We start from the raw sequence: 25,722 nt of genomic DNA, 5'->3' as shown, positions 1-25,722 counted from the left end.
GGAACAACTCTGCTGGGAGCTCTCTGCCTAGCAAGGAGGGAGGATGCCAAGTGGGGAGAAATTCCTCCTGGTCTGCTTGCACTTTGGAATTAGGAGAAATTACCTGTGTATTCTCTAAATGGAGAAAGTTATAGCCAGGTTGGGGAATATTTTCACTCAGAACAGATATCTCTATGCTACGAAGTGTAGAAAAAAAGCTCAGGGACATCACTGAAGGTAGGTAAGGCAAGAGTAATCAAGTCCCTCCATCGGACACACTCTCAGAAGGCACACCTCCTTCAGCTGGGCTGCCAGAAAATGCACTCATCATGTGGCAGAGGAAAGAGAAAATCAAACCAGTAAGAGCCTCCCTTGATCTCACATTGTAAATGTGGTGATACTAACATTCTCTCCTTTAAGAACTAGTTATTTGGGATTTAGCAATATGGGTAACCTACTGGATGATAGAGAACCAAAGTCCTCAAGAATCATTTAGGTGTCAAATTTTAAGCTGAAACTAAAACTAAGCATCAGCTTTGGCCATATTCAACCAGTTTTGAACCCTTTACCCTCCAAATACTTCCCTTCCTGTCTTTCATTGTGTGTTGCCCTGAGTTAGGAACAAGAAGAGGGGCCTGCAGGAAATACCCTGTCACCCACGACTGAAGGCCTCAAGAAAGAAGAAAAAGTGGAGGTGCAGAAGACAGAGAGCTGAATGTCTGGCATCCCAGTTCATGCCTGGGGCCATATACCCCTGTCTGATCAACCCCAAATGGTTATAGTGGATTCAATATTTTAAAAGTTAAATTTAGTCAAATGCTGTTCTGTTGGAATTGCAAGCTATAGCACATTTCTTTAAGTAGCCCCTGAAGAAAGCCCACCAGGATTTTTTTTTTTTAATGGTCTCATTTGGTATAATGATGTGAAGATTTACTAAAGACAAACCAAAGGCAGCTGGTACCTTTAGAAAGCAAGTTAGGAAGCGCTCCTGATGAGAAAGGACCTACCAGAAAGAAATCCCAGTGGAGATACAAAATAAGACCTGCACCTTCAGTCTGTGTGCTCACACCTGTCAGCTCTGATTATGGAAAGAGAGACAGATTAATCTCTGAACTTAGTGGGCTGGACGTGACCTCTGCTTAAGAGAATTAAATGCAGTCTCTTGCTAGCACAAAGGTGGCCAGAGCAAAACAACAGTGGAAGTTACCATGGGGAGACTTTCGCTGTGTGAAGCCCTAGAAGCTAGGGTAGATAATTAGCAGCTGAGAGCTTTAAATAAGGCCTAGGGCAGGACTAAGATAGAAAACAATTACAGGCTTTTCAAAACACAGAAAGAATTGAATTTTAATTCTAAAATAGGATTGATAATGTTGAATTTAGGGAAAATGGTCAATACCTAGACACATCTATTCATATTCCTTTAAAATGTACCATAATTTGGATATCATTTTGTTTGAGTAGGATTTTGAGATCAACAAAAAATGTGCTATAATTTTAAATGAACATTATACTCATCTAGAAGAGAATGAAGAATGGTAGTGTATATTTTCAACAATAATACCTAAGGAAAGATTCTCTGTGAAACCATGCACCTCTCAAGGAACAATGCTGGGCATCCACTAGTATTTATTTGTTCACTGGTTCATTCTTCAAATAGTCATTGGGCACATTCTACGAGCTGGACCTTGACAACTATAATTTAGAAGTGGATAGAACCTGGCACTTGCTTTCAAGGACACGTGCCTAACAGGAGTGAGAAACTGAGAAAGTACGTGGCCCAACACAAGGGAAATTTTCTGTAATGAAAACCTCTACAGGATGCAGTAGGATCACCTCAGTGCACAGGATGGCTAGAGTCTCAGAACATGAATAGCGATGGTGACCCCTGAGTTCAACGTTAGAGTTCCCTGGAGGCCAAGAGCAAAGAATAACATTCCAGGGAGGGATACACAGCACAGAGCCCTGAAAAAGCATGGCATGGAGAAAAAGCTAGTAGTAGTTAAGTATGATTAATGTGCAGAGGGCTTGTGGGAGGTTGGTTGGGGGTGGCTAGGGAGAAGTGAGGCTGGGGGGACAGGCCTGGGTCAGACCCACAAGAGGCTAAACTAGAATGAGAACGGGCAAGGGAGGGAGACTGAAGGATTTTTTAAGTGGGGGAGGGGCCAGAGCAGATTTGCATGTGAGGAAGATTCCTCTGCTCAGCCCCTCTGTTGGGAAGAGGGCTGGGACTATTGGCAGGAGGCCAAAGGTAGTGGCCTCAGGAAATGAGATGCCTGACCTAAGATAGCACAGGTCCAGCAGAGCTGAGAAATATTTGCAAATTCGGTTCAATATAACTTGGGAGACCCATGGGGTGTAGTGGGTGAAGGGCAAGAAGCCAAAGACGACGACCAAATTTCTGCAAGGACAACTCTGTGACTGACGGGTGGCAGAGAGAACGGAGTCAGGGCAGGCAGAGATGGGAGTGGGTCTGTGGAGAGCTATACTTTCAGTATTAGATGTGCTGAATTTGAGGTTCTGTACATTCAGGTGGGTGGCTGGAAACACCAGGATTCCCACCATGGACTGAGCATCTGCTTTACCCCAAGCACACAGACCGTCTCCAAACCTCACACCACCTTAATCTCACTGTAAGCAAATAAGCTCCTAGATGATAAGCAACCAGCCCAAGGGCGCAGACTAAGTGAGGGTGGGGCTGGGATAGGAAATCAGGTCTTAGCTTCCAAGGCCCCTTCCACCTGGTTCTTATCAACCAAGTCTGCAGTTTACAACCAGTGGGGGAGCTTTCAGCAAAGTCCATCCCAGGTCCCACTCTGAGAGGCTACGATTCCGATGCGGGAGCACAGGAGTGGTCTGGGGTGGAAAGGGAGATATGAGGTCCTTAGTGTAAGTGGAGTCATGGAAGTAAGGGATGTGGTTGAAACTGGGCAGGGAGGAAATCCAGAGGGAGGAGGAGCCATGACAGGTCTCAAGAGAAGGAGGAGGGGTGGTCGAGAGAGTCAAATAGACCACACACCGAAACAGCATGCACAGTCCGTGTGAGCGGTCCTAAGTGGCCTCTGTGGGCATAGCTTCACAAGAGGGTAAGGGGGGAAGCCAATACCCAAGGCTCCTCAGGAAGGGAAGAGAAGGTAAGCAAGGGGAGACATCAGCCTATGAGACTGCCTACATACAGCGTGGCTGTGAAGGGAGGGAGGATGCCAGATCACACTGCTGAACCAAGGGAGCTCGATGGATTTAGGACTAGGGGGGAGGGTATGCATGCATGTGTGCATGTGTGTAAACAGTGGAGGCAAACTTGGGTTTTGGCTGGGTGAAGGAATCAGGAGAGGAGCTAGGGAGATAGGAGAGAATCCTGGATAACTGATGGAGCAAGAATCAGGTAGTGGGGACAGGCTCTGGAGCCTGGTGGTCAGGTCAGCCTTGGATGAGAGAAGGTACTTTGACATCAGGGGGAAAGACAGGGGTTTCTACAAGCCTAGAGGTGGGGAAAAAGAAGTGGAGAAGAGAATGTCTGATGGTTTCTGTTTATGAAGTGCAAGGTGATGCCATCAGGTGAATGAAGGTTGGCACCCAAGACAACCTACAAACTCCAAGTGAAGTTGGAGGGTGTTTCCAGGATCCCTTTCCCTAACCCTTGCTCAAAATCCACCTTCACCTCCAAGGTTATGGCTCTGACTCCAGCTGCGATGCCCCTTGTCAGCCACATGGACTTCAGTTTTTGCCAGCTTTCTAGGCCTCAACTTCTTCTTATTGACTTTGCTTTAATCTATCTTTCCAGCTTTTAGCAATCCTACTTCCTCAGATGAAAAGGTATTCACCCCACTGTAGCCACTGGAAACTGCCACACACCCACCCACCCTTGCTCACCTGGGCACAGACAAGCCAGGACCAATACCACATTCTCACTCCCCAGCAAGGGGAGAAGCAGACAATTGACTGGTCCCAACTGCAACTTAATCTAACCTTTGCTTTATGGTGAGACTTCATTAGAAGGCCTTGAACCTTTACAAATAAAAGGGGAATAATTCCTTCAAGTTCATAACAGGATTGAGTGTTTTTCTGAAGAGTCTGTAAAATAATGTTGCATTTGAGATTAGAACCAGATAGACAAATAACCAGCAAGTGAGAGGTGTGATATCGAAGGAATAATAATCATAGAACTACATTTTAAGCAGCAGGTCCTCCACCTCTGCTTTCCTCCCCAAGTATTAAGAGATCATGAATCCCAGCTCAGAAACAGATTAAAGGTGCAAAGATATAAATAAAGTTCAGGGAGTATAAAAAGTTGGGCCTACTTACACTTTTGGATCCTCCTGAATTGGGGGTGATTTTATATGAGAGCAAGAGAGAGCATACTTGTTTTGGCTGATCTTAATAAGTGCACTCCGAGGGCAAAATTCCTGTAAAAATACCAAAAGAGTTCATGCAACTTAAATCAGAAATGTCCACAATTTAGATGTAATTTTATTTCAGCTTGATCCATTATAATAGCTGCTAGCCATTATCCTATTCAGGATGACACTTAAGAGGGCAGTCAAATGGCAGGGTCTGGTTTGATAATTATATGCTAAGTAAAAGTCATCGATGAGTCCTCCCGGTCATTTCTCCATATCCTGGATCACGTGTGAGGCCATCCACGTAAGATGCACGTGCCTGCCCATGCACATGCGCATCACACCCACACATCCCTCCACAGAGCTACCTTCCTATTTACCTTTACTTCAGCCTTGGCCATCTCTTTCCTAGACTCAGAAACTATAACCACCACCCTTTGCCAAGTGTGCCACCTTCAACCCCGTGACTCTCTACCAGAACTGTCTTCAGTATCTCGCCCCTGACCATGCCCCTCTAGTCTACAGGGCCTCACTGCCCTGGGGTAAATTCCAAGGTCCCGCCTGGACTTTGAGGCTCTTTCTCAGGGATCCTAGGACAACTGCTTCATCTCTCCCCACACGCTGGGGCGTGCCCAGGGACATCTCTTCAAAAGTCTCTTAATTTGCTTTCTCCTCTTTTGCCTAGTAGATATCCCCAGAGTGGTGCCTCATGTCAGAAAACTTGCCACCCACTGCCCTCTAGACTGCTTTTTACTGTCATCCAAACAGCTCCACGAAAGTCTATTTTGTCTTAAAGTTTTTTTTTTTTTTTTTCTTTTTCTTCTGGGTTGATGAGAAGCTACCCCTTTCTCCTTCTTGTTCTGTTCTGTCAGATTAGAAACTGCTTCTGGGGCCATTGGCTCTGATGGTCTTTACTCTTTGCCTTTAATTCTAAAATTCATTTACCATGACCCCTCTCCTGATGGATACACCTCATGCTATAGGCAAGAACTGACTGGATATTTTTTATTCCTTATACTAGGCAGTTGGGCACAGAGATTCAGAGTGTAGGCCATGGAGCCAGACTGGCTGGGTTCAAATGCCCACTGTCCCACTTACCCTGTGTGTGATTTAACCTCTCTGCTTCGGTTTCTTTATCTGAAAATGGGAATAATAATAGTACCTGCTCACAGTGTTTTGAGCATTTAATTGTTCATTACATATAAAGTACCTGATTAGTACCTGTGGCACATAATAAGTGCTTAATAAAGCTAGCCACTAGTATTTTACTTCTTGCTTTTTGCTTCCCAGTCTATTTTCCAGGCATATTAAATGGCCCATCAAGACGATGTTATTTCCATTAGAAATGCCATTCATTTAAGTAATTTAAAAAGCAATTTTGAGAACCTTCTCTTCATCAGAGGCCTGTGCTGGGGCTACAAAGATGAATAGGCCACAGTCCCTGCCTTTAAGGAACTGGGAGTTGGTGAGGAAGCCAGTGTGGGAAGGGGGAAGTATAGTGTGCAGAGGAACCCTGAGGGCCTCAGCAGGACGTGACAGTTGGGCAGAGTCTTTCCGGTAACAGGAGTTTCTGCAGAGAGAGGATGGGAGGATGGTCCAGGAAGAGGGAAAGACTAGGGGCTTGGAGAAGCCCACTGTAGTCAGGAAGCAGTGAGCCTTCCATGGGGCCGGGGCCACACTGGGTTCAGTCTGGGTTTGTCCTTGAGGTTGATGAGAAGTGTGTGCGCGCACACGCGCGTGGGTGTGCATGTGCGTGTGTGTGATAAAGAGGCTTTCTAAAGCGTTTAGGGAAATTCATAGGGAGGCCAGGGAGGGGAACAGAACAGGCTGAGAAGAGGCAGGCAAGGAAGAGAGAGAGAAAGGTGCTGTAAGCAGCTGGGGAGGACACTAAAGAACTGGAGTGAGTCTCCCCAGTTGTCAAATGCAGAAGGAGAACCAAAAAGGCCATTCGATGAAGGAGTTAGGAGCCCGTGGCAACCTCGGTGAGGGTAGATTTTGTGTTGCAGAGTGGGCAGAATCCGAACCGTAAGGAGTAGGAACAGGGGCAGCTAGGCAAGTCATTCCTTCAGGACATCCGGCAATGCCAGGAAAGAGCGAGGCATGGGGTGGGGGGGGGGGGGGGAAAGGAAGCCACTTTCTACCTAGTGAGAAAGCCCTTTCCTCAATGAAAGTACTTACTCTCCGGTTGTTGCACTTCAAAACTGTGTAGAATTTATCGTCGGCCACATCCTGATTCGGAAGTGCTATGACAATGGCAGGGACATAGAAGTCAAATCCGTTGGGTATCACAATTTTGGCAAAGACATAATCTCCAACCTGTAGATGAGAATGTACATCAAAGCAAATATTTTGCTTGTCGATCTTATAAGCAATGTCAACATAGCCTGTTTTAAAATACTCCAAGGTATTAGCAAGTACTGATGCTATAATTCAAATACATATATTTTCTCAGCTAAGAAAGAGTCAATAGTTTGAAAATTCCCCAGGCTCACTGGGCTACCCCTGGAATTCTACAATCAGTTTAGGGGAGCCCCCAGTTTTTGTGGGACTTCTTCACCTGACAAAGATCCCAGGCTGGGGGGCAGCCAGCAAACTAGCAAGAGTTCTGGAAACCATATCCTATAAAGACTGGTTGAAGGAACCTATTTCACAAGGGCTGTCACCCAGACAATGTAAAGCAGCAGGTTTGTTTAATGTTCCAAAGCACACACCTGGAGTCCATAGGCAAGAGTTACAAAGAGACAGCTTCTAGCAGAAAGAAAATCTTGTGTAGCATATGGAGGTTGCTGGGCATGTGTCAGATGGACAGCACCAACTGTCAGGGGCAAAGTGGACCGGTGGGCGCTCTGGGTCTGGCCAGGGAGGTGCCGACAGACCCTCGGCATGGAATCCTAGGAGTACTCATCAGGTGCTTTGCCTCCTGGCTCCCGCTGTCCAAGACAGCAGTGCTGGAGCTCTGGGAGCTTTCTGCCTCTCCCTCCTCTGGCCTGGGGGCTGGGAAGGATGGGCCCCATGCAGCCCAGCTTTCATGGATGTATATGCAGATGAGAACACAGCAGCCCAGCCAACCTGTGGAATGCGTGTTCAGGTGTAACTGCATTATGGCATCAAGGTCGGGCAATAACTAACTACAACGTCAAGGAAAGCTCTACCTCTGCCCTTGATATTTACATCAGTTTTAATATCATCTTTTGCAGTTAAATTTCCAGGGTGTTAGCAGTTACAGCAGCTCTCTTCCCCCACCATCTGCTGTCTGTAAAGTGACAAGGGCCTTAGGGGCTAAGGTAAGCAAGCCTATGCAGTCATGAGGCTCCTTAACAGGGTGTTAGCAGATCAAGGTGGAAGAAAAAAGTTGCCAGGGCAGGGGCCATACGAACAGGGGTCACTACTTTTCCTGCCCAAACACAAGCTCCCTGGAGGAGCCCAACCAGGTGTTCAGCAGAGGCCCACCAGTGGCCTTGCCATCCTGTTATCCACGACTGTGGGGATGGTGGAAAGGGCCCCAGAAGAGATCGCTGGAGCAGGTACCTGGAGCAGGGGACAGGGCATGGCGCCCCCGATAGGCATGATGAACGAGGTGGGCACAACCTTGGTGTCTCCGTACCTGAAATCCACCAGTGCATGGGTGGGGCTCACACACTTCTTCACAACCCCTGCAAGGCATGAAGTTTAAAATATAATATGAAGACAAATAATGCCTGAATAGGGCTTGCACCATCTTGTTGGCCAATTTATAACACTTGGACTGTTTAAACCAGCATGCCCCTTTGATTTCTCCAGGAGGTAACAGTGGATACCGTACGACGCATAGGGTGGCTGACCGACCCAAAGTGGTGAAGTGCACAGCTCTGGTCTGGACACCGCTGATGTGAAGCCCAGAGAACATGCAGAAGCTGTTTGCCCGCCATCACCAGCAGCAGTCCTGACAAAAACGTCATTCCTGGAAACAAATGTCCTCTTCCTGGCTACTTCCTACCATCTGGTTTCCTTATTTACTTCCTGAAGCCATATTTCCTTCTATTCTCCTCACATACAGAAAATCAGAGTTGTTAAATTGTGGAAGTCCAAGAAAATAGGAAATCCCATCATTAACTTTTCATCTAGTATCAGATAAATGAAAAGCTAACTAGGCTGAACACATCCTCTGGCTTCCCTAAAATGCACTACCAAAAAAGGAACAAAGGAAAAAGACACAAGAAGTTTCTTTGTTTTTTAGCTGTACTCAAAGGGATGATTATAGCAGGAAAAAAAAATACCCATTTTCAGGTTCACTTATCCTAGCTGAGATTTATTTTCCTATTATAAAGGGATTATGAATATTAAGGAACTTTTGACTGGGACACTTTCCCAGTCAGTGAAGCTGCAGTCAGACTCCTACTCTGAGAGAGAAATGTGCGTTTCCCCCCTGGGGTCCCACAACACCAGGGCCTGTCACTGCTGCCCCAGCTCACACACTTACCTTGGCCAAGTCCCATGGCCTTTGATGTGGCAAAGGAATGGCTGGTGTTTTTCATCTTGAGTTCATGTCTCTTGTTTTAAATGGCCAAAGAAATGACAACTTTTTTTTTTTTAACACACATACACACAACAAGCGAAAACCAGTTCCACTTGGTGTGTGTTTTCTCATTGGATTAAAATGTTGTTTGGTTTTTATATTCTTTATACATTATTCACACATTTGCTGCCATAAACTGACTTTATCCTTTTAATTAGAAAAACAAACGCTGCTTTGTAGAAAGACTTCCTATTAGGGAAGCAATGAAGAACCACTCCTAATTGAGGAGAAGGCTCACATCCCACACACTGGCGAGCTCCACACCCACTCCCAGGGTTCACAGTGAAGGGCCTGGGCTGCCATGATGGCCACACTGGCCAGTGTGATCCTCCTCAAATTCTTAGCCTCTGGGACTTAGCAGAGTCTACTCATAAACCTGCTAGGCAGGGTTTCAATTGTTTGCCTGAGTGGAGTAGCTGTGATCGCCACAAAGTCTAAACCATTCACTATGTGTCTTTCAAAGAAAAACCCTACCAACTCTGCTCCACACGATTAGATCTAGACTTTTTGGTAGCTTACAACAACCTCTTTTTAGTTCCTTCCATTGTTTTCTTCTTTGTACAAGCTCTGCAGAAATGGGCCTTTGCTCACCTGCAGAAATTGGTCCCGTGTCTCCCAGCCCAACGTTAGAACCAGCCTCACCATATGGGCAGCCTGGCTGGCTGTGCTCTGGAAGCTGGAGGACCATGAGTGGGCCTGTCGAATTATGGCTCAGCCTCTGCATTTGCTCTTTCTCTATCTAATTAAGGAGCTGCTACCATTTCTAAGTCCCGATTCAAGATCAGCATCTAATTCTGTTTCTCTTTGTCCTCACCCCCAGAAAGGTGAGACTGGGTCTCCTGGCTCTGAAATGTCTCCAGGAACCACTTCAGGGGCCTGGGCTTCCTCCCAGTGGAGGCTTGGCGATCCCAGTCACCTTCCTTGGGTACAGGTTGGGCCCCCCACCTCAGCCAGAGGGCTCTCCTGTACTCAGGCTGGAGAAAAAGGAATGTGCCCCTGTTGAGCCCCTCAGCAAAAATGTGGCCCATTTTCAAGCGTCAGAAGATGGCAGAAATACTCCAAGTAGGTAGGTCAGTTCATTTTGTGAAAGACGCAGAAAGAGTTCTCAATCTTGGCTCCAAACAGGAATTTCTCAGGTTGGAGACTGGATCTTTTACCTCTGGCTCTAACTTTCCGATACGCACAGCCCAGCTTAAATTCCAGCTCCCAAAAAAGGCTTTCACTTTGCTTCACCAAAAGCAGCCCTTCCACCTGCTCCACTCCACTGAAAGTCATCTTGCACGTCTATTCATCATAGTCTCTTCTCCCTTCAGCCTCAGAGGTTTCCTTTCTACCCCCTGGGCTAATTTTTGCCTCTTTGAATTGCTGTTAAGGTTTTTAAACCGCTGTTAGTGTTTTTGAATTGCAAGCACCTCCCTTGACCCCCAGGAGAGGACAGAAGTTGTTTCTGTCTCTCAAGAGAAGCTCTCATATGGGATGAGCGGAAAAACTCTTTACATGCAATTCACACTTTCCAATTTAAAAAATATAGTACCTTACCATATTTAATCGACACCACAATCTTACAGAGGTTCTAATTGTTTTAATTTCATTCAGGAAGATAAAGAAACTGAGGCTTAGAGAACTTCAATGATTCTAGTCACATGGCTAGTAGAGGAAAAAGGCAGACTTCAAACAAATAAAAACTTGGGCTTTTCTGACCCCAAAACATGACATCTGAGAAGGTATTCAGTTCCTCCTCCCCTGCCTCTGCCACCTGCCTTTTTCTTCCCTTGTAACTTGTTTCTGTGGCATAGTGCAGAAATTGTACAACTCAGACTTTTCATCATCATGGATTTCCTGAAGTAAATGCTTCTTTTCACTGAAGAACAGGAAGGAGGACCCGATTCCCACAAATAATGACTTAAAATAATGTTTTGAAATGTGTCTTCCTCCTTGCCTTTCAGCATCCTAATGACCCAGACTATTGGCTTGTCACCTCCATTCTGAACAATGCAGTCATTCCTTAACCTGATATTCCACACTGACCCTGGGAGAGAGTCAGCCATACAGAAATCTCTGCCCTGACTGCCAACGATGACAGCAACAACCGGTCTAGCTCTGCTCCAGTGTGGACCTGGCCTGAAGCGAGAAACACTCTGACCCAATTACCCCAAAGCCACCTACTACTGAGATACATTTCAAAGCCAGATATTTTTCATTAGAAATGTTTAGAAGGCTCCAGACAAAAGTTATCAAAAAAGGTGTCACCCGTGAATAACATGCTGTGCTCCACAAGTCTCTGTTTGGCCTTCTTTTTCACAAGGGAGAAAACAGTAATGCATTGTAACCAGGTGATCTCAAGTAGTGTCACTAATGAGGCCGATGGACATCATGTGCCTCTGGATGGGATGTCTTGAGAGGGACATGACATTATGCCATCACTTAGGTAGCAAACTGTCCAGGAATGCACACTCTGAGCCTAAGCTAACTGAGGAACATTCTATGAAGTAATTGATCTTACTCTTAAATAACACCAGTATCATGAGAAATGATAGGAAAGGCTAGAGAATAATTCTAGATTAAAGAAGACTAAGGAGATATGTTAACCCAATGTTAACATGATTCTGGACTCGACCTATTCTAGAGACAAAAAATATAAAGCTATAATTGAGACAATTAACAAAATTGAAATACACAGGTAAAAAGTAGTATAATAATGTTAAATTTCCTGGATCTTATAACTTTATTATGTTTATGTTAAGAGAATACCCTTGTTCTTGAGAAATATACACTGATGCATTAAGGAGTAAAGGGGCATGATGATGTTACCTAATCTCAAATAGTTCAGAAAAATAATGTGTATGTGTGGAGTTGAGTATAGAGAAAGAGAATAAAATAAAATTATAAATGTGGTAAAATAAACATGACAAAAGCTAATCATTGGCAAAACTGGGTAAAGAGTATACAAAAGTTCTATTATTCTTGCAACTTTTCTGTAAGTTTGAAATTATTTTTTATAAAAAAATAACTCTATGAGTTGGGTTGTTCCCAATTAAAGATTCACTGACTTCAGGGGGGAAGAGGGAACAGAAATGAAGTACATCCAGGAACACAGGCATGATCATTTAATTTGCCTGAGTCAGTATTTACTAACTAGCCACTCATGCAAATTACTGATTATATGACTAAATTCAAATGTGTATTCCCTCCACACAGACTTATTTGAGTTTAATCACAGCCACAAATTAAAAATTCTCAAATAGCCAGATCTCAACTTTGGTGGCGTGCACTCTCTGCCTCTAATTGCACATTTAAAGGAAAAACAAAACAAAACAAAACAGGGCAATAATGATTGCTGACATGATCTCAGGAATTGCATGCGGCCATTGTATTACCTGCTTTCTCGACTTCCCCAGACTGGCAGCAGTAGGTCTTTGACATTTCTTATCACACGAGAATGGTGTGGAGGAAAAGTTTGAGTTGTTCTACTTTTCTCCAGTACCCTGGCCAGCGAACTAATCCCCAGCCCAAATGCAGCCATTTGGAAGCCAGTCCTTTCCTGCATTTCCATTCAACTGCCAAATTAGCCTCAGACCCCTCTCTGGGGCTTCAATTCAGAAAATCAAGCAGAGGTGCCCCCCCGCATAATCACCACCCAGCAAATCTGGGTCCCAGAGAAAGGGAAGGTTTTTGGGCCCTGCTCTTGCAAAGAGTTTTGTGCCTTGGCCTATGAGCTCATCTCAAATGCTCCAATCCATATTTAATTACTCTCATCTAGTCAGCTCCCCAAAGCACATCTAGTGAATTTCAAAGAAAATGTCCTAGCTGTCAGTTCTCCACATTGCCTGCCGCAATCCAAAATGCCTGCTGAAGTATTTTTCCCCACTTAAAAAGATTCAATGAAATTTAATTAATAAAGAATGATTCTTTTAACTGGTGATTGACAGATAATGCCTATGCAAGACCGGCTGTGTTTCTACAGTCCATCATCTTTCTGCCCCATGGATCTTCCTCAGGGCTCTCTCCCTAAGCTCTCTTTTCCCTACAGGCCCTTCCCATATCAATGACACTTATGTGTTGATGTCTCAAAAATCTCTATCTCCAGACAGATTTCCAGGGTCCTGGGATTAAGCCCCACATCAAGCCCCATGTCGGGCTCTGTGACCAGCAGGGAGTCTGCTTGAAGAGTCTCTCTTTCCCTCCTGTTCTGTGCCCCCCCAACTCATGCTCACATTCTCTCTCAAAATAAATGAATCTTTAAAAACAAAAAAGAAGAACTCTCTTCCCCCAGATAATTTCATGGCTTGCTCCTTCTCCTTTTTTTAAATTTTTTTATTGTTATGTTAATCACCATACATTATATCATCAGTTTTTGATGTAGTGTTCCATGATTCATTGTTTGTGCATAACACCCAGTGCTCCACGCAGAACGTGCCCTCTTTAATACCCACCACCAGGCTAACCCATCCCCCCACCCCCCTCCCCTCTAGAACCCTCAGTTTGTTTTTCAGAGTCCATCATCTCTCATGGTTCGTCTCCCCCTCCAATTTACTCCCCTTCATTCTTCCCCTCCTGCTATCTTCTTCTTTTTTTTTCCTTAACATATATTGCATTATTTGTTTCAGAGGTACAGATCTGTGATTCAACAGTCTTGAACAATGCACAGCGCTCATCATAGCACATATCCTCCCCAATGTCTATCACCCAGCCACCCCAACCCTCCCACCCCCCCACCACTCCAGCAACCCTCAGTTTGTTTCCTGCGATTAAGAATTCCTCATATCAATGAGGTCATATGATACATGTCTTTCTGTGATTGCCTTATTTCGCTCAGCATAACACCCACCAGTTCCATCCACGTCGTTGCAAATGGCAAGATCTCATTCCTTTTGATGGCTGCATAATATTCCATTGTGTATATATACCATATCTTCTTTATCCATTCATCTGTTGATGGACATCTTGGCTCTTTCCACAGTTTGGCTATTGTGGACATTGCTGCTATAAACATTGGGGTGCACGTACCCCTTCGGATCCCTACATTTGTATCTTTGTGGTAAATACCGAGTAGTGCAATTGCTGGATCGTATGGTAGCTCTATTTTCAACTGTTTGAGGAACCTCCATACTGTTTTCCAGAGTGGTTGCACCTTGCTCCTTTTCCTTTGTCTTATTCACACAACGCCTTCCCAAGAAGTTCTTCATTGGCCACCATATTTAAAATTGCAGACTTTACCTTGACACTCTCAATTCCCTTTGTAGCTTGATTTTTCTCTACAACACCCTGTCTGATGTACTACATAATGTATGTATTTGCTTGCTTGTCTGTCTCCCTCACTAGAATGTTAAGTTCCACAAAGACAAGAATTTTCATCTGCTGGTCTACACTAGACCAGCACTTTAGGAGTATTACATTCATAGAAGATAGTAGACGTATAGTAAATAGTAGCCCATTTCCTCTCATAAACATAGGTAGAAACCCCACCATCATTTCATTTTAGAAGTGGAATACCTTACTACAGCTCATGAGTTGTCAGTGTTCTGGGGAAAGCACAGTTTGAGAACCTCGGGTGCCCGATATCATATTATTTAACATAGGAATCTTACAAAATAAAGTATCTACCTGGAAAGTAAAAGCCATTTTCATCACATCTTGCAATAACTTTCTGGCCTTTGAGGGGATCCAATTTTTTTGATTTGGTTTTCTTTGTTGGATTTCCTTGAGGTTTCTGTTGCTAAAAAAATATAAAACATTAATAATTAATTTAAAAAATCAACAGTGAAAATCACAGATACAGTGTAGCTTGGGATTCTTTACTGAGAACAGCACTATCAAAAATTACAGTTCATCCATATACTTTGATAACCACTCTGAAATACTTCGTATGTTAATTACGAATAGGCTTTTAAAACCAATATATGAACTGATATATGGGAACCAATGATCATAAAACGTGAGACAGAATTTGCAGTCTAAACCTAATCAAGTTTTGTTAAAACACAAAAAAAGCGAACCTTTTCCAGAGAATTTAAATAGGATCCAGGGTCTTAAAATATAATACTCAATATATCCAGTATACAATCCAAAATACAACATACTTTTAAAAAGCAAGCAAATATGACCAATTCTCAAGTTAAAAGGTGATCAATAGATCACAATACTGAGATGACCCAGGTGTTGGAATAATCAGATAAAGACTTTAAATCAGCAATTATAAACAAGGTCCATGTGGTTGAACACTTTTGAAATGAATGGTAAAGTACTTGTTTTCAGCAGAGAAATGAAAAAACTGAAAATCTTAGAAGTAAAAAACACAGTATCTGGAAGGGCTAAATAACAGAAATGATATGACAGAAAAAAGAAACTTGAAAACAAATCAACAGAAATGATCCAATCTGAAGAACACAGAGGAAAATGATTTTTAAAAATGAGCAAGGTCCTTCCTGTTCAAATAATCCAAAGCCCAGCTCAGTTATAATCTCCCTGGGAAGATTTTGCCCCCAGGCAATTTCAGAAAAAGCAAAGGAAAGGACCGCACTGTAATTTCCAAATGGTACCATATGAGTCAAGGCTTGAAGTGAATGTCACATTGTGTCTACTACATGAAGAAACTGGTAGCATCATTTTGATTTGTAGAGTTTAACTCTAAAATCCTATTTTCTATGCTTGTTGAACTGATCATTAATAGAAAGACCCCATCCCAGCCACCCTCCAGTCCCCCTAAAATCCCAAAGCCTCCATTACATCATCTGGAACAGTCATTATTTTTTTTAAAGATTTTTTTTTTTATTTATTGAGAGAGAGAGAGAGAGAATGATAGAGAGCATGAGAGAGAGGAGGGTCAGAGGGAGAAGCAGACTCCCTGCTGAGCAGGGAGCCCGATGCGGGACTTGATCCTGGGACTCCAGGATCATGACCTGAGCCGAAGGCAGTCGTTTAACCAACTGAGCCACCCAGGCGCCCAGTCATTATTTTTAATTCCCAATAAATGTGAGGACCAATGCTGGAAGAGGAACCCCAGGAAACCAGAAATTACTGGGAAGACCACTTACATTAGAGAAGGAAAGGTCAAGTATTACCCCAATACCAAACGAGAGAACAATACAAGAAAAGGAAAGTACAGATCTATACTCCTCATGAATATCGATGCAAAAATATGTTTGCAAATAAATCCAGCAACATACAAGAAGGGTTGTACACAACAACCAAGCATCCCAGGAATGCAAAGCTGATTTAACATCCACAAATCAATGTGATATACCGTATTACTAGAACAAAGTTAATTTACCATATTATTTTAATTCATGGAGAAAGAGCACTTGACAAAATCCAACACCCTTTCAAGATAAAGACTCTCAACAAACTAGGAATAGAAAGGAACTTTCTCAACTTGGTAAAACCTACATCAAATATGATCCTTAATGGTGAAAGACTGAATGACTTCCCCTTAAGATCAGAAACAAGAAAAGGTACTCTGGCCACTCCTATACATTGTACTTGAGGTTCCAGCCAGTGCAATCAGGCAAGAAAAAAATAAAGGCACCCAGATTGGAAAAGAATAAATAAAACCGTATTTATTTATGAATGATATTATCTTCTATGTGGAAAACTCGAAGGAATCCACCCAACAACTACCAGAATTAATTAACAAGTTCAACAGGGTGTCATGATACAAGACATATATATAAAAAAAAAATAAATTGTATTTCTATGTACCAGCTATGAACAATCTGAAAATAAAGATAAGAAAAGAATTCCATTTATAACAGCATCAAAAAGAATAGAATATTTAGGAATAAATTTATCAAAATAAGTGAAAGACCTATACACTGAAAACTATAAAACTCTGCTAAAATAAACTAAAGATCTAATGAGTGACATACCATGTTAATGGATCAGAAACCTTGATATTGTTACTACAGCCATTTTCCCCAAACAGATTTATAGATCCAATATAATTCGTATCAAAATCTCATAAGTTTTTTGTTTTGTGGGTTTTGTAGAAACTAAGATACTGAAACTAAAAGTGCCAAAACAATGTGGAAAAAGAACAATTTGTAGGATTTATACTTCTTGATTTCAAAACTTGTTATCAAGAAAGTGCAGTACTGACATAAGGATAGTCATATGATCAATGGAACAGTATTGAGAGTCTGGAAATGAATCTCTACACTTATGGTCAATTGATTTTCAATACTTTGGGAAAAACTTTTGCAATTTCTTTAAAAATTAAACAAATTTACCATATGTCCCAGAAATACTACTATTAGATATCTAGCCAAGAGAAAGGAAAACTTATATCATACAGAGACTTTTATGTATTCATATCAGCATTATTCACAATAATGAAAAAGTGGAAATAATCCAAATGTCCATTAACTGGAGAAATGGATAAACTAAATGTCACATAACCATACAATGAAATATTATTCAGCCATTTATATATGAAATGTACAGAAAAGGCAAATTTATAGAGACAGAAATTAGTAGTTACCTGGGGCTGGTGATGCAAATAGAGATTGACGGCAAATGGGCATGAGGGATCTTTCTGGGGTGATGGAAATGTTCTGAAACTGGATTTTGGTGGTGGTTGACAGCTCTGTCAGTTTTACTAAAAATCACTGAATTGAAGTAGGTAAATTTTACAGTATGAAAATCAGGTCTTTTTTTTTTTCAAATCACTACATTGTGGAAATTAGAGATTTTTTCATTTTTAAAAAAAATTTCCTGATCATTAACTTATTGTTGAGTTTCTCAAAGAAATTCGTCCTCCATCCTAATCAGAGTGCCCCCATGACATCATTCTCCAGCTTTTTTTTTTTTAGATTTTTTTTTAAAGATTTATTTATTTTTATTTGACAGAGAGAGAGAGAGAGCACAAGCAGGGGAAGCGGCAGGTAGAGGCAGAGGGAGAGGCAGACTTCCCACTGAGCAGAAAGCCCGATGGGGGCCTCGATCCCAGGACTCTGGGACCATGACCTGAGCTGAAGGCAGACGCTTAACTGACTGAGTCACCCAGTCACCCCTCCAGCTTCTTCTTTTCACAGACCATCAAATGCCCCCTCTTCCATGATACAAAGCAAATATAAAGTGCTTCCACATGCTTTTTGATGTTACTTTTTTGCAATGCTATAGCTGTATCTCAAATAAAGTATTCAATGCATATTTTATGAGTCCATATACAGGACTTCAGTTAAGGAAGTCTCTAATTTATGAAACAATTGACTGTAAACATTTAAATAACCTCAGATAGTCTGAACACATTTGCTCTTGGGTCATTATTTGTGTGCAGTACAGTTGGGGTTCATTTCCCTGGTGCCCTGATGTTACTGGATTCTGTTGCAGCCATCTATCATTTGGATCTGTTTCGAGATGCTTTTTAGGTTCATCAAAAGAAGTGGGAGTATGGTTTATTTCAGGGGAGAGGAAAACAGAGCCATTGGGCCTCAGAAGTGAAGAAATACTTAACCAAAGGTTTAAGGTCTCTTGAAGGAACTGTGAGATATTAACAAGACTATGCAGCCTTTGATACAAAATGTAAGCTGAATACCACCCTTCTGTTTATGATGCTCCATTTTCAATGGATTTTGCTGCAGTCCATCCTCATGTAATTTCTATTTTTACTGATGCAGTTATCATGTCAAAGAGAATGGCCCAACATCACTGGTGGATGGTAACTATTACCTGTTTGTCCCTGGGCTTTCAGCCAGAGGAGAAACCTAAATAGTCTCTTCCCACAGGAGCTTCAGAATGACCTACTGCAGTCTGAATTGGCTGCAAAGGGCCGAGACTGGACCATGAGACAGGAGAAATAGGACCAATTGCCGCCCAGCTGGCTGTGTGACTTTGGGTAATCTTTCAACTTTTTGGGCCTCAATTTCTGCATAAGCAAAGAGATTGTACAAACTAAATGATTTTAACATCTTCTAATTCCATATTTCTGTCCAGAAGAATCTAGGCCTTACTAGACCTTTGTCTGCATTACTAGAGAAACTGTCAGACCGTGTGTATACAAAGACAGGGACACTGGCACGATATTTTTGTTTGCAGTTTTTATAACATAAGGGTATTGCAACAACCAGAACCGTGAATGTGAGTAGCACAATATTCTATCATAATACCATCATAATAGAGATGCCCACACCACAGTTTCCTACAATCACTTCCTCAGTGGAAGACTCCATGTAAAGTATTTTCATCACTGATAAAATTTAGAATCTGGACATGCCAAGTTAAATCAGCTGTTGCAAAAACCTCACCTCTACATACAGTTTAACTTACCAAGCCACCTTGCTTCACACCACCAGTGTCCATATCACAGACCAAGCAACCATGGAGGTCACCAGACAGCCTCTCCACCTCCAGATGGATAACACCCTGATTTCCAAAAAGATGTCCACTTTGATCCCAGAAAGGCAACCTCCCCTTCAGAGTTCACCAATATAACAGACAAGCCACTTACTAGAATCTATGCCTAGATATATTTAAAATTCCTTTAAAAATTCTAAATGAGTAGAATCACACTATTTAACTAGCCCCCTTTATCTCTAGGTTCCAAATATTAATTTTCTCAATATCCTAGCCAGAAGCTAACTGACAAAAATTCTTTCTACATTTTCATAGGTACAAATCTGTGAAGTCAAAGGCCCGAAATCATCAGAGAGCTCTTTTTTTCTCTAGAGTTGTCACTCACTTCCCAATTCATCTAATATAGAACCACCATTCACTCTGTGAAGACCTTCCCTGCATGGGCAACAACAATGAACAGTAGCAACTCAGAGTACTATGATGTTCATTTGTCACACACTGAAAACGCCACCTAAGAAAATGCCTTTCTAAGTGCCTGAAAAGTATCAACTATCTTCAAATCACTCATATGCCAATGGGTTCACCTGAAAGGACCATTACAGTACTAAAGAGAGCTTTGCATATGCAACACATTTACTCTGCTTTTGTGTCCAACTGTTACTACTATTGGCAATAGTTCCTTTCTGTTTCCACAACATGTACCTTTACGGAAAGAACTATTCAGTGTACACCCAATGATTCATTCAAATCACTGCAAATCAATTCAGCTACATCACAGAGTAAGTAGAGTAGCCATGGGAAAACAAACCTATGGGGCCAGCTTTAGTACAATGGTTCATTCCATGGCTCACAGAAATAGAGCATTGGTTTGCCAGGCTGGAAGGATATCAATAAGGGCAGCTAGACACACCATCCCTTCCGCCACAATGTTGACAACACCCTTCCAGAAAGACAATGTACCACAGTTTTTTAATCTTGCCGAAGACTTTAGAGACACTGTTCAGTCCTATTCTTTTCCTGGCATGCCTTCACCTATGTACACCTACAATACAAACAGGTCATTGAGTTTTTGGGGTTTTTTTCCCTCTTTTTTTATTAGTTTCAGAGGCAGAATTTAGTGATTCATCGGTTGCATATAACACCCAGTGTTCATCACATCAGGTGCCCTCCTTAATGCCCATCACCCAATTATCCCTCCCCTCCCACCCTCTCCAGCAACCCTCAGCTTATTTCCTAGACTTCAGTATCTCTTATGGTTTGCCTCCCTCTCAATTTTCATCTGACTTTATCTTTCCTTACCTTCCCCTATGTTCATCTGTTTTGTCTCTTAAATTCCACATATGAGTGAAATCATACAATATCTGCCCTTCTCTGACTTACTTATTTCGCAAAGAAATCTATGGAGGACAAGAGTCAGAAAGGGTATAGAGTGAAAACAAAACAAAAACAATAAATAAGGCAACAGATCTCTAGGTTTAGGTGCATGAGAATAGTTGCACGCCAGTCACCGTGGGGAAGTCAGATGGGCAATGGTACTGGCAGTGGGGATGCTGTCCACTGGGTAATTTGATTTTGCCTTGTTTCCAAAATTCAGAGAATCCAATTCATTTCCTTGTCAGATTCAATTACCAGGTGATGTAGAACAGGATCCAAAATGGTGCCACCCTCTTTTCATTTATTATTTAATTTCGAGGTCATGCTTTCAGGTTTGCATTGGTGGGGACAGTGAAGTTACTAAATGATGCTTTAAAATTTTCCATGCATTTCTACGACTTGATTAGAACTAGTCTTTGGCTCCAAATCTTGACTTGAAACCACTACTAAATATTTTTTTCTGCCCCAAATCATTGAACTGCTGACACCCCACAGCTCCAACATGCTTCTCTGTCCATGTTTTGTCTTTAAGACCAACTAAAGACTGTGACCGCTGTAATCAAGGTAAGACTTATATAGATAGTGTCATGTATGGTTTGACCTTTCCTCTCTCTAGGATACCTAAATATAAGACCAGAACATTTGCAAACTGTCTCTGTAAATAATTCAACTCCCTTTAAAGCCTTGGTGAAAACGACAAGGCCAGCCTGAAGCATTTGCTGACCTTCACTATCTCTGTCCTCATTTAGAGTTAGAGGGGTATCCTCTACCCTGAGAATATCTAGGATCTGCATCCCTTTTAAAAATGGGTTCTGGAAAGAGAATGAGGAGACCTTATAGGAAAATGTGTATCACAATGGCCAACTCCTGTCCAGCCTCTCTTGGCCATGGAGTGACCACCTGAGTAAATGAGTCAGAGGGTTTCTTATGCTTCCCTTCCCAGGGCATTTGCATTTTAACATGAGGCAAACCATCACACCGAAGGAGTGAAGCTCTAAGGGGAATTTCCTGCCTCAGCTCTGCCCTTCTGAGGAGGAAGCTAATCCCTCTTGCAAGAGCTCTCAGGAGCACAGCAGGTCAGCACTGGGGCCCATGGGGACACTAAGGGTACTGCACATGAATCCAAGGCTTAAGGGAAACACTATGGACAGGCAGACATGCAGGGAGAATTATTATCCCCTGTGACGTGTCTTGGACACCTAGCCTTGCTTTAAAAACCCAAAGGGGGATTTTAGGGAGAGTGCTTTACTGGAGTTGTTTTCTCCCTCTTCCTCACGGAATAGTGTAACTGTAGAAAACACACGATGAGAAACCAACATCCCCAGAACTTAGATGCAGTTTTCACTTCCCCCTCCTGAGGGTTGCCTCCAGAGCAGATCACTGATGGGCTGAGCTGCCCGGCTTTAACACTCCTGCCAGTTTGCGTAGTGTGTGTGGCTCCTTAGGAAGCACAGGAAACCAATCACAGGATGAAGCCCTGAACCACAAAAAAGTCCTCCAATCCCCAATACCGTGCAGTACTGCGCTATGGAGTTAACCACGCTGAAAGTAAAATCTCCAATAAATGGTTAATCAACAGCGACTCAAAGGGATTTTGCAGGAAAAAAGTGAATTTTCTTCTTCTCCTTGTCCTCCCCTCCCCCCCTTCTTCTTTCTTTGGCGGTGGCAAAAGAACCTAATATATATGCATTAGATGCTGCATAAAATTATTTCCCAAGTGAAGAGCAAACTTGTAACATCTTCTCAGGGAACATTTCTTCATTGCTCTTTCAGGAAAAAAGAAAATCAAAGAGAAAAATTTGAAATGTTTTAAATATTTAAATCTGAAAATTACCACAGCCTTGAAGGTGTAACTCAGATGCTACTGATTCAGTTATCCATATGTTGCTACTCCAGAGATGAACAAAAGCCATATGCTGGAGCCACTTTTGTTTCACTGCCTGGAGTGTGGACCACAACCAGCAATCTGCTATATACAAATATATATCTCACTCAAGGCTACAGTACAAAAATAAATGCTGGGCCTTTAAGAAAACTTTTCAAGACATCTCTGTGCTGGTGACTCTGGTCCAGCCACCTGCCCTCAAATCCATTCTGCCCTGCCCTGCTCCATGCGCTAGGAAGCTGACCCCCATGGATGACATCACCCGATTTATTTCCCTAGCTGGCTGGCTTCTGGACAGGGTGAGCCAATGGCAGGCAGGAAGTCAGAGGGCAGCAGGAAGAGGAAAGCCTGGGGTACTGGTTCCACGCTCCTTCCCTGCCCTTTGTGTCCCTAGAACTACCTCCCACTCCTGCTAGTGGACTTAGCTCTCACAGGGCTCCAGGGGCACCATTTCTTTTCAGCCTTTCAAGTCTAGGAGTGATGACAACTTCCTGCTCATGCCAGTCACTGGGGGCCCCAAATCCCATTGGCTGCCTTAGACTATGTCCACCTCTATGAGCAGTCCCTTCATTAATGCTTCTTCACTTGAACTGACTGAATGGGATTCTGTTTCCTGCCTGGATCCTACTGATAAGCCCTCCACACTCAGTTCTGCTCCAGATGGGGAGGTCAATGGCCATCCCTAAACCTGCTGAGGGTAGAATTTATGCCTATGAGAAAAAACCTAGTGGCAGGACAATGCGGAGGTCTGCCCAGCTAAAACCTCCAGCCAAGAGGGTTGTCTATAGCTTTAGAATGAAAAGACAATCTGGCACTGATTTTTGTCACCTCAGGGATTCCCTAGAGCTGGTACCCACCTTCCCACTCCTGAACGTCAGGATCCTAGACAGAAAACTTTTTAGATAATATTTAAAGGTGATGGGAGTTTCTCTTCCCTTCTTTCAGTTCCCTCCAGTGACTGGTATTCCTGAGTGAGAGTCTCTCCTTAAGAGCCCAGTAACTGGGGCACAATCATGAGGCTGGCAGCAGTCTCCTGTCCCATCAGTGCTCTCTCTGACACTTAAGCCCCCCTGGGCCACATCTACCCTCATCCCTCAAGAGCCCATCTGGGGTCTCTTTTCCAGGCGTTTAACTTACCTCCATGATGCTGGTCTGAATGTGCATGTGTCATTCTTTCTGTGATGGCAACATCACTGATGCCCAACCCAGACTTGTTAATTCTCCACCCTCATACCAGGGGATCTTATGTGCTGCTGAAGAACAATTCACAGTCACTAGAGAGTCAGTCTTCCTACTAGACTCGAGTATCAGCACAACAGACCCAAGTTTTTCTAGTAGAATGAGGAAGGCTGATTAGTTGTAGAGGTTATGGTGGGCGGCCTCCCTCCTCCCTTTAAAGAGGAAATATTAAGAACTGCAAAATGCAAGAATGACAACGGGTCCAACCATTATTTGGGAGCAAAGATAATAACTCTATTTATTCTGACTCCATTTTATACAACTCAAAGAAATTTCTCTCTAAATCTTTCCAACCGACTTTTTCCTATACGGTGTCAAAATCACTGTTTTCCCGACAATGTTTTCCAATCCAGATGGTCTCTCTCCTTCTCTCATTCTCCCAGTTCCACCTCACCCAGCCTCTCACCTATATCTTCCCCAACACTCTTTCTTCTGGATAGTTTTTCACGGAGTGGTTCACTCAATGCACCATCCCTAAAGACTGTGGATTCCACATTTTTTACCAGTCACAACTTGGAGAAATAACCATGTGTGGCCAGCTGTATAGATAAATTTCTAAGATCTCTTTTAGGGTTGCTTACAGATGCTTCACAAGATCTTCTGTCTCCAAATTTTCCAAGGCAGTCAAGGTTATAAGTGTGGAGAACCTGTTGGGTCTTTCTGGGCCTGGGTCCTAAGGGATTTGCTCTGGAGAATAATCCTAAGGAAATGTTGTAGGATAGCATGGCTGGGCTGCCTAGACCAGGCTCCCAGGGAGAACTATGGAAGGTTAATTATAATTCAGATGCCCGGTGGTGATTTTCACCATAGCACAGCTCTGATTGGCCAATGATGGTGAAATTTGCAATCATGGCAATAAGAGGGGCGTAAGCCGAGGGAGTTTTCAAGGGGAATTTAAAATTTCAGACTTCAGATTTTTCCTTTCATTATGTGGTCAGTGAGCCAAGCACCTGTCTCTAGGGATACCACAAAACTAGTGGGTAATTGGAAATAGGGTAAGCAATTCTTCAGTCAAGCACAGAATGCGACCATGGTGGGCAGAGCAGGTGGGATGATGGTTCTCTGCTCAGGTTTGATCCTGAGGCCAGCAAAGACTGTCAGTCAAAGCCTGAGTGGAAAAAGCAAGGTAGAAGCTAGCTTAACACCAACATATGCAGCCACTTCTCCCCACATCTGATCCTCACCAACAGAAAAATCACAAAGCTGTCCCAAACTCAGGAACCAGTGGGGTGACTATATATCAGAGAACCAAAGACATCCAAACTCCATAACACATCCTGGTGTGGACCAAGTGGACCAAAGTGACCACTGGCCACTCCCTTCTGACTGTGTGTGGGCATTTCCAATTGGATCCCCATTCCTAACAAACTTTAATCACCTTTTGCTATATGTTATCAATAAACTCTAGTGGACCTTAATAAATAAGAGATGGTTTCTTGCTCTTCAATTTATAATCACTGATCAAAATCTTTGGCCTTTGCTAAAAGAATTTATAATCAGACTATATTTATATACGAATCAGTAAAAATGACTTTCATCTGTGAAGAATTTTTACCCTAGGTTCTCACAAGCCCTTGTAATCGTGAGCTTTGGTCCCAACCAATATTTTTCACAATAGGAGATCGAGACCTATTAGTGGGCCATGAAGTCAAACCAATGGGGCATGGCAGAAATAGAATTAAAATATTTCATAATACATCATACATGGTGAGGAGAAGTATCATTTTAAGAAAATAATACACAAAATATCCCATTGCGGAGGGCCATGCCAAGAGCGGAAAGAACTCTGAAGATAAGATGCCAAGTAAGAGTACGCCCCACCCTGACATACAATTCATTACCTGTGGATAACTGTCCTGGGCACATGGATGCTTCCCGGAACAGGCAGTGGGGGCTTTGCCTACCCTGTGTAGGGACAGGGCAGTGAAGGAAAACCTTAGTCCCTGACCAAGAACGGGGCAGCAGTGGACCCATCGATACCATTACACACACTAAATGTCTTCTCTCACTCTGGCTCATGCCTCAAGTTTCTCACCATCTCTTTCTCCTTTCCTTCCCTATGA

The 25,722-nt window shown here is 42.9% G+C and overlaps 1 protein-coding gene across 11 annotated transcripts in view; it reads right to left on the bottom strand.

Annotated features, from left to right (window-relative positions):
- Positions 1-25,722, bottom strand: part of VWA3B (von Willebrand factor A domain containing 3B) — a 227,901-nt gene that overhangs the window by 7,431 nt on the left and 194,748 nt on the right. For 9 of the 11 annotated variants that reach the window (XM_027620414.2, XM_027620420.2, XM_027620415.2 and 6 more), the window contains 4 exons: positions 14,476-14,587; positions 7,845-7,969; positions 6,495-6,632; positions 4,282-4,382 (listed from right to left, as the gene is read on the bottom strand). In XM_027620414.2, the coding sequence (XP_027476215.2) occupies positions 4,282-4,382; positions 6,495-6,632; positions 7,845-7,969; positions 14,476-14,587 (476 nt within the window). Of the gene's footprint in view, positions 1-3,946; positions 4,051-4,281; positions 4,383-6,494; positions 6,633-7,844; positions 7,970-14,475; positions 14,588-25,722 lie in introns of those variants that run through there. The other 2 variants (XM_027620419.2, XM_027620423.2) reach the window with 2 other exon arrangements.

Source organism: Zalophus californianus, chromosome 8 (genome assembly GCF_009762305.2).
Source record: "Zalophus californianus isolate mZalCal1 chromosome 8, mZalCal1.pri.v2, whole genome shotgun sequence".
Lineage (NCBI taxonomy): Eukaryota > Metazoa > Chordata > Mammalia > Carnivora > Otariidae > Zalophus > Zalophus californianus.
This window is presented reverse-complemented; position numbering and strand designations above follow the sequence as displayed.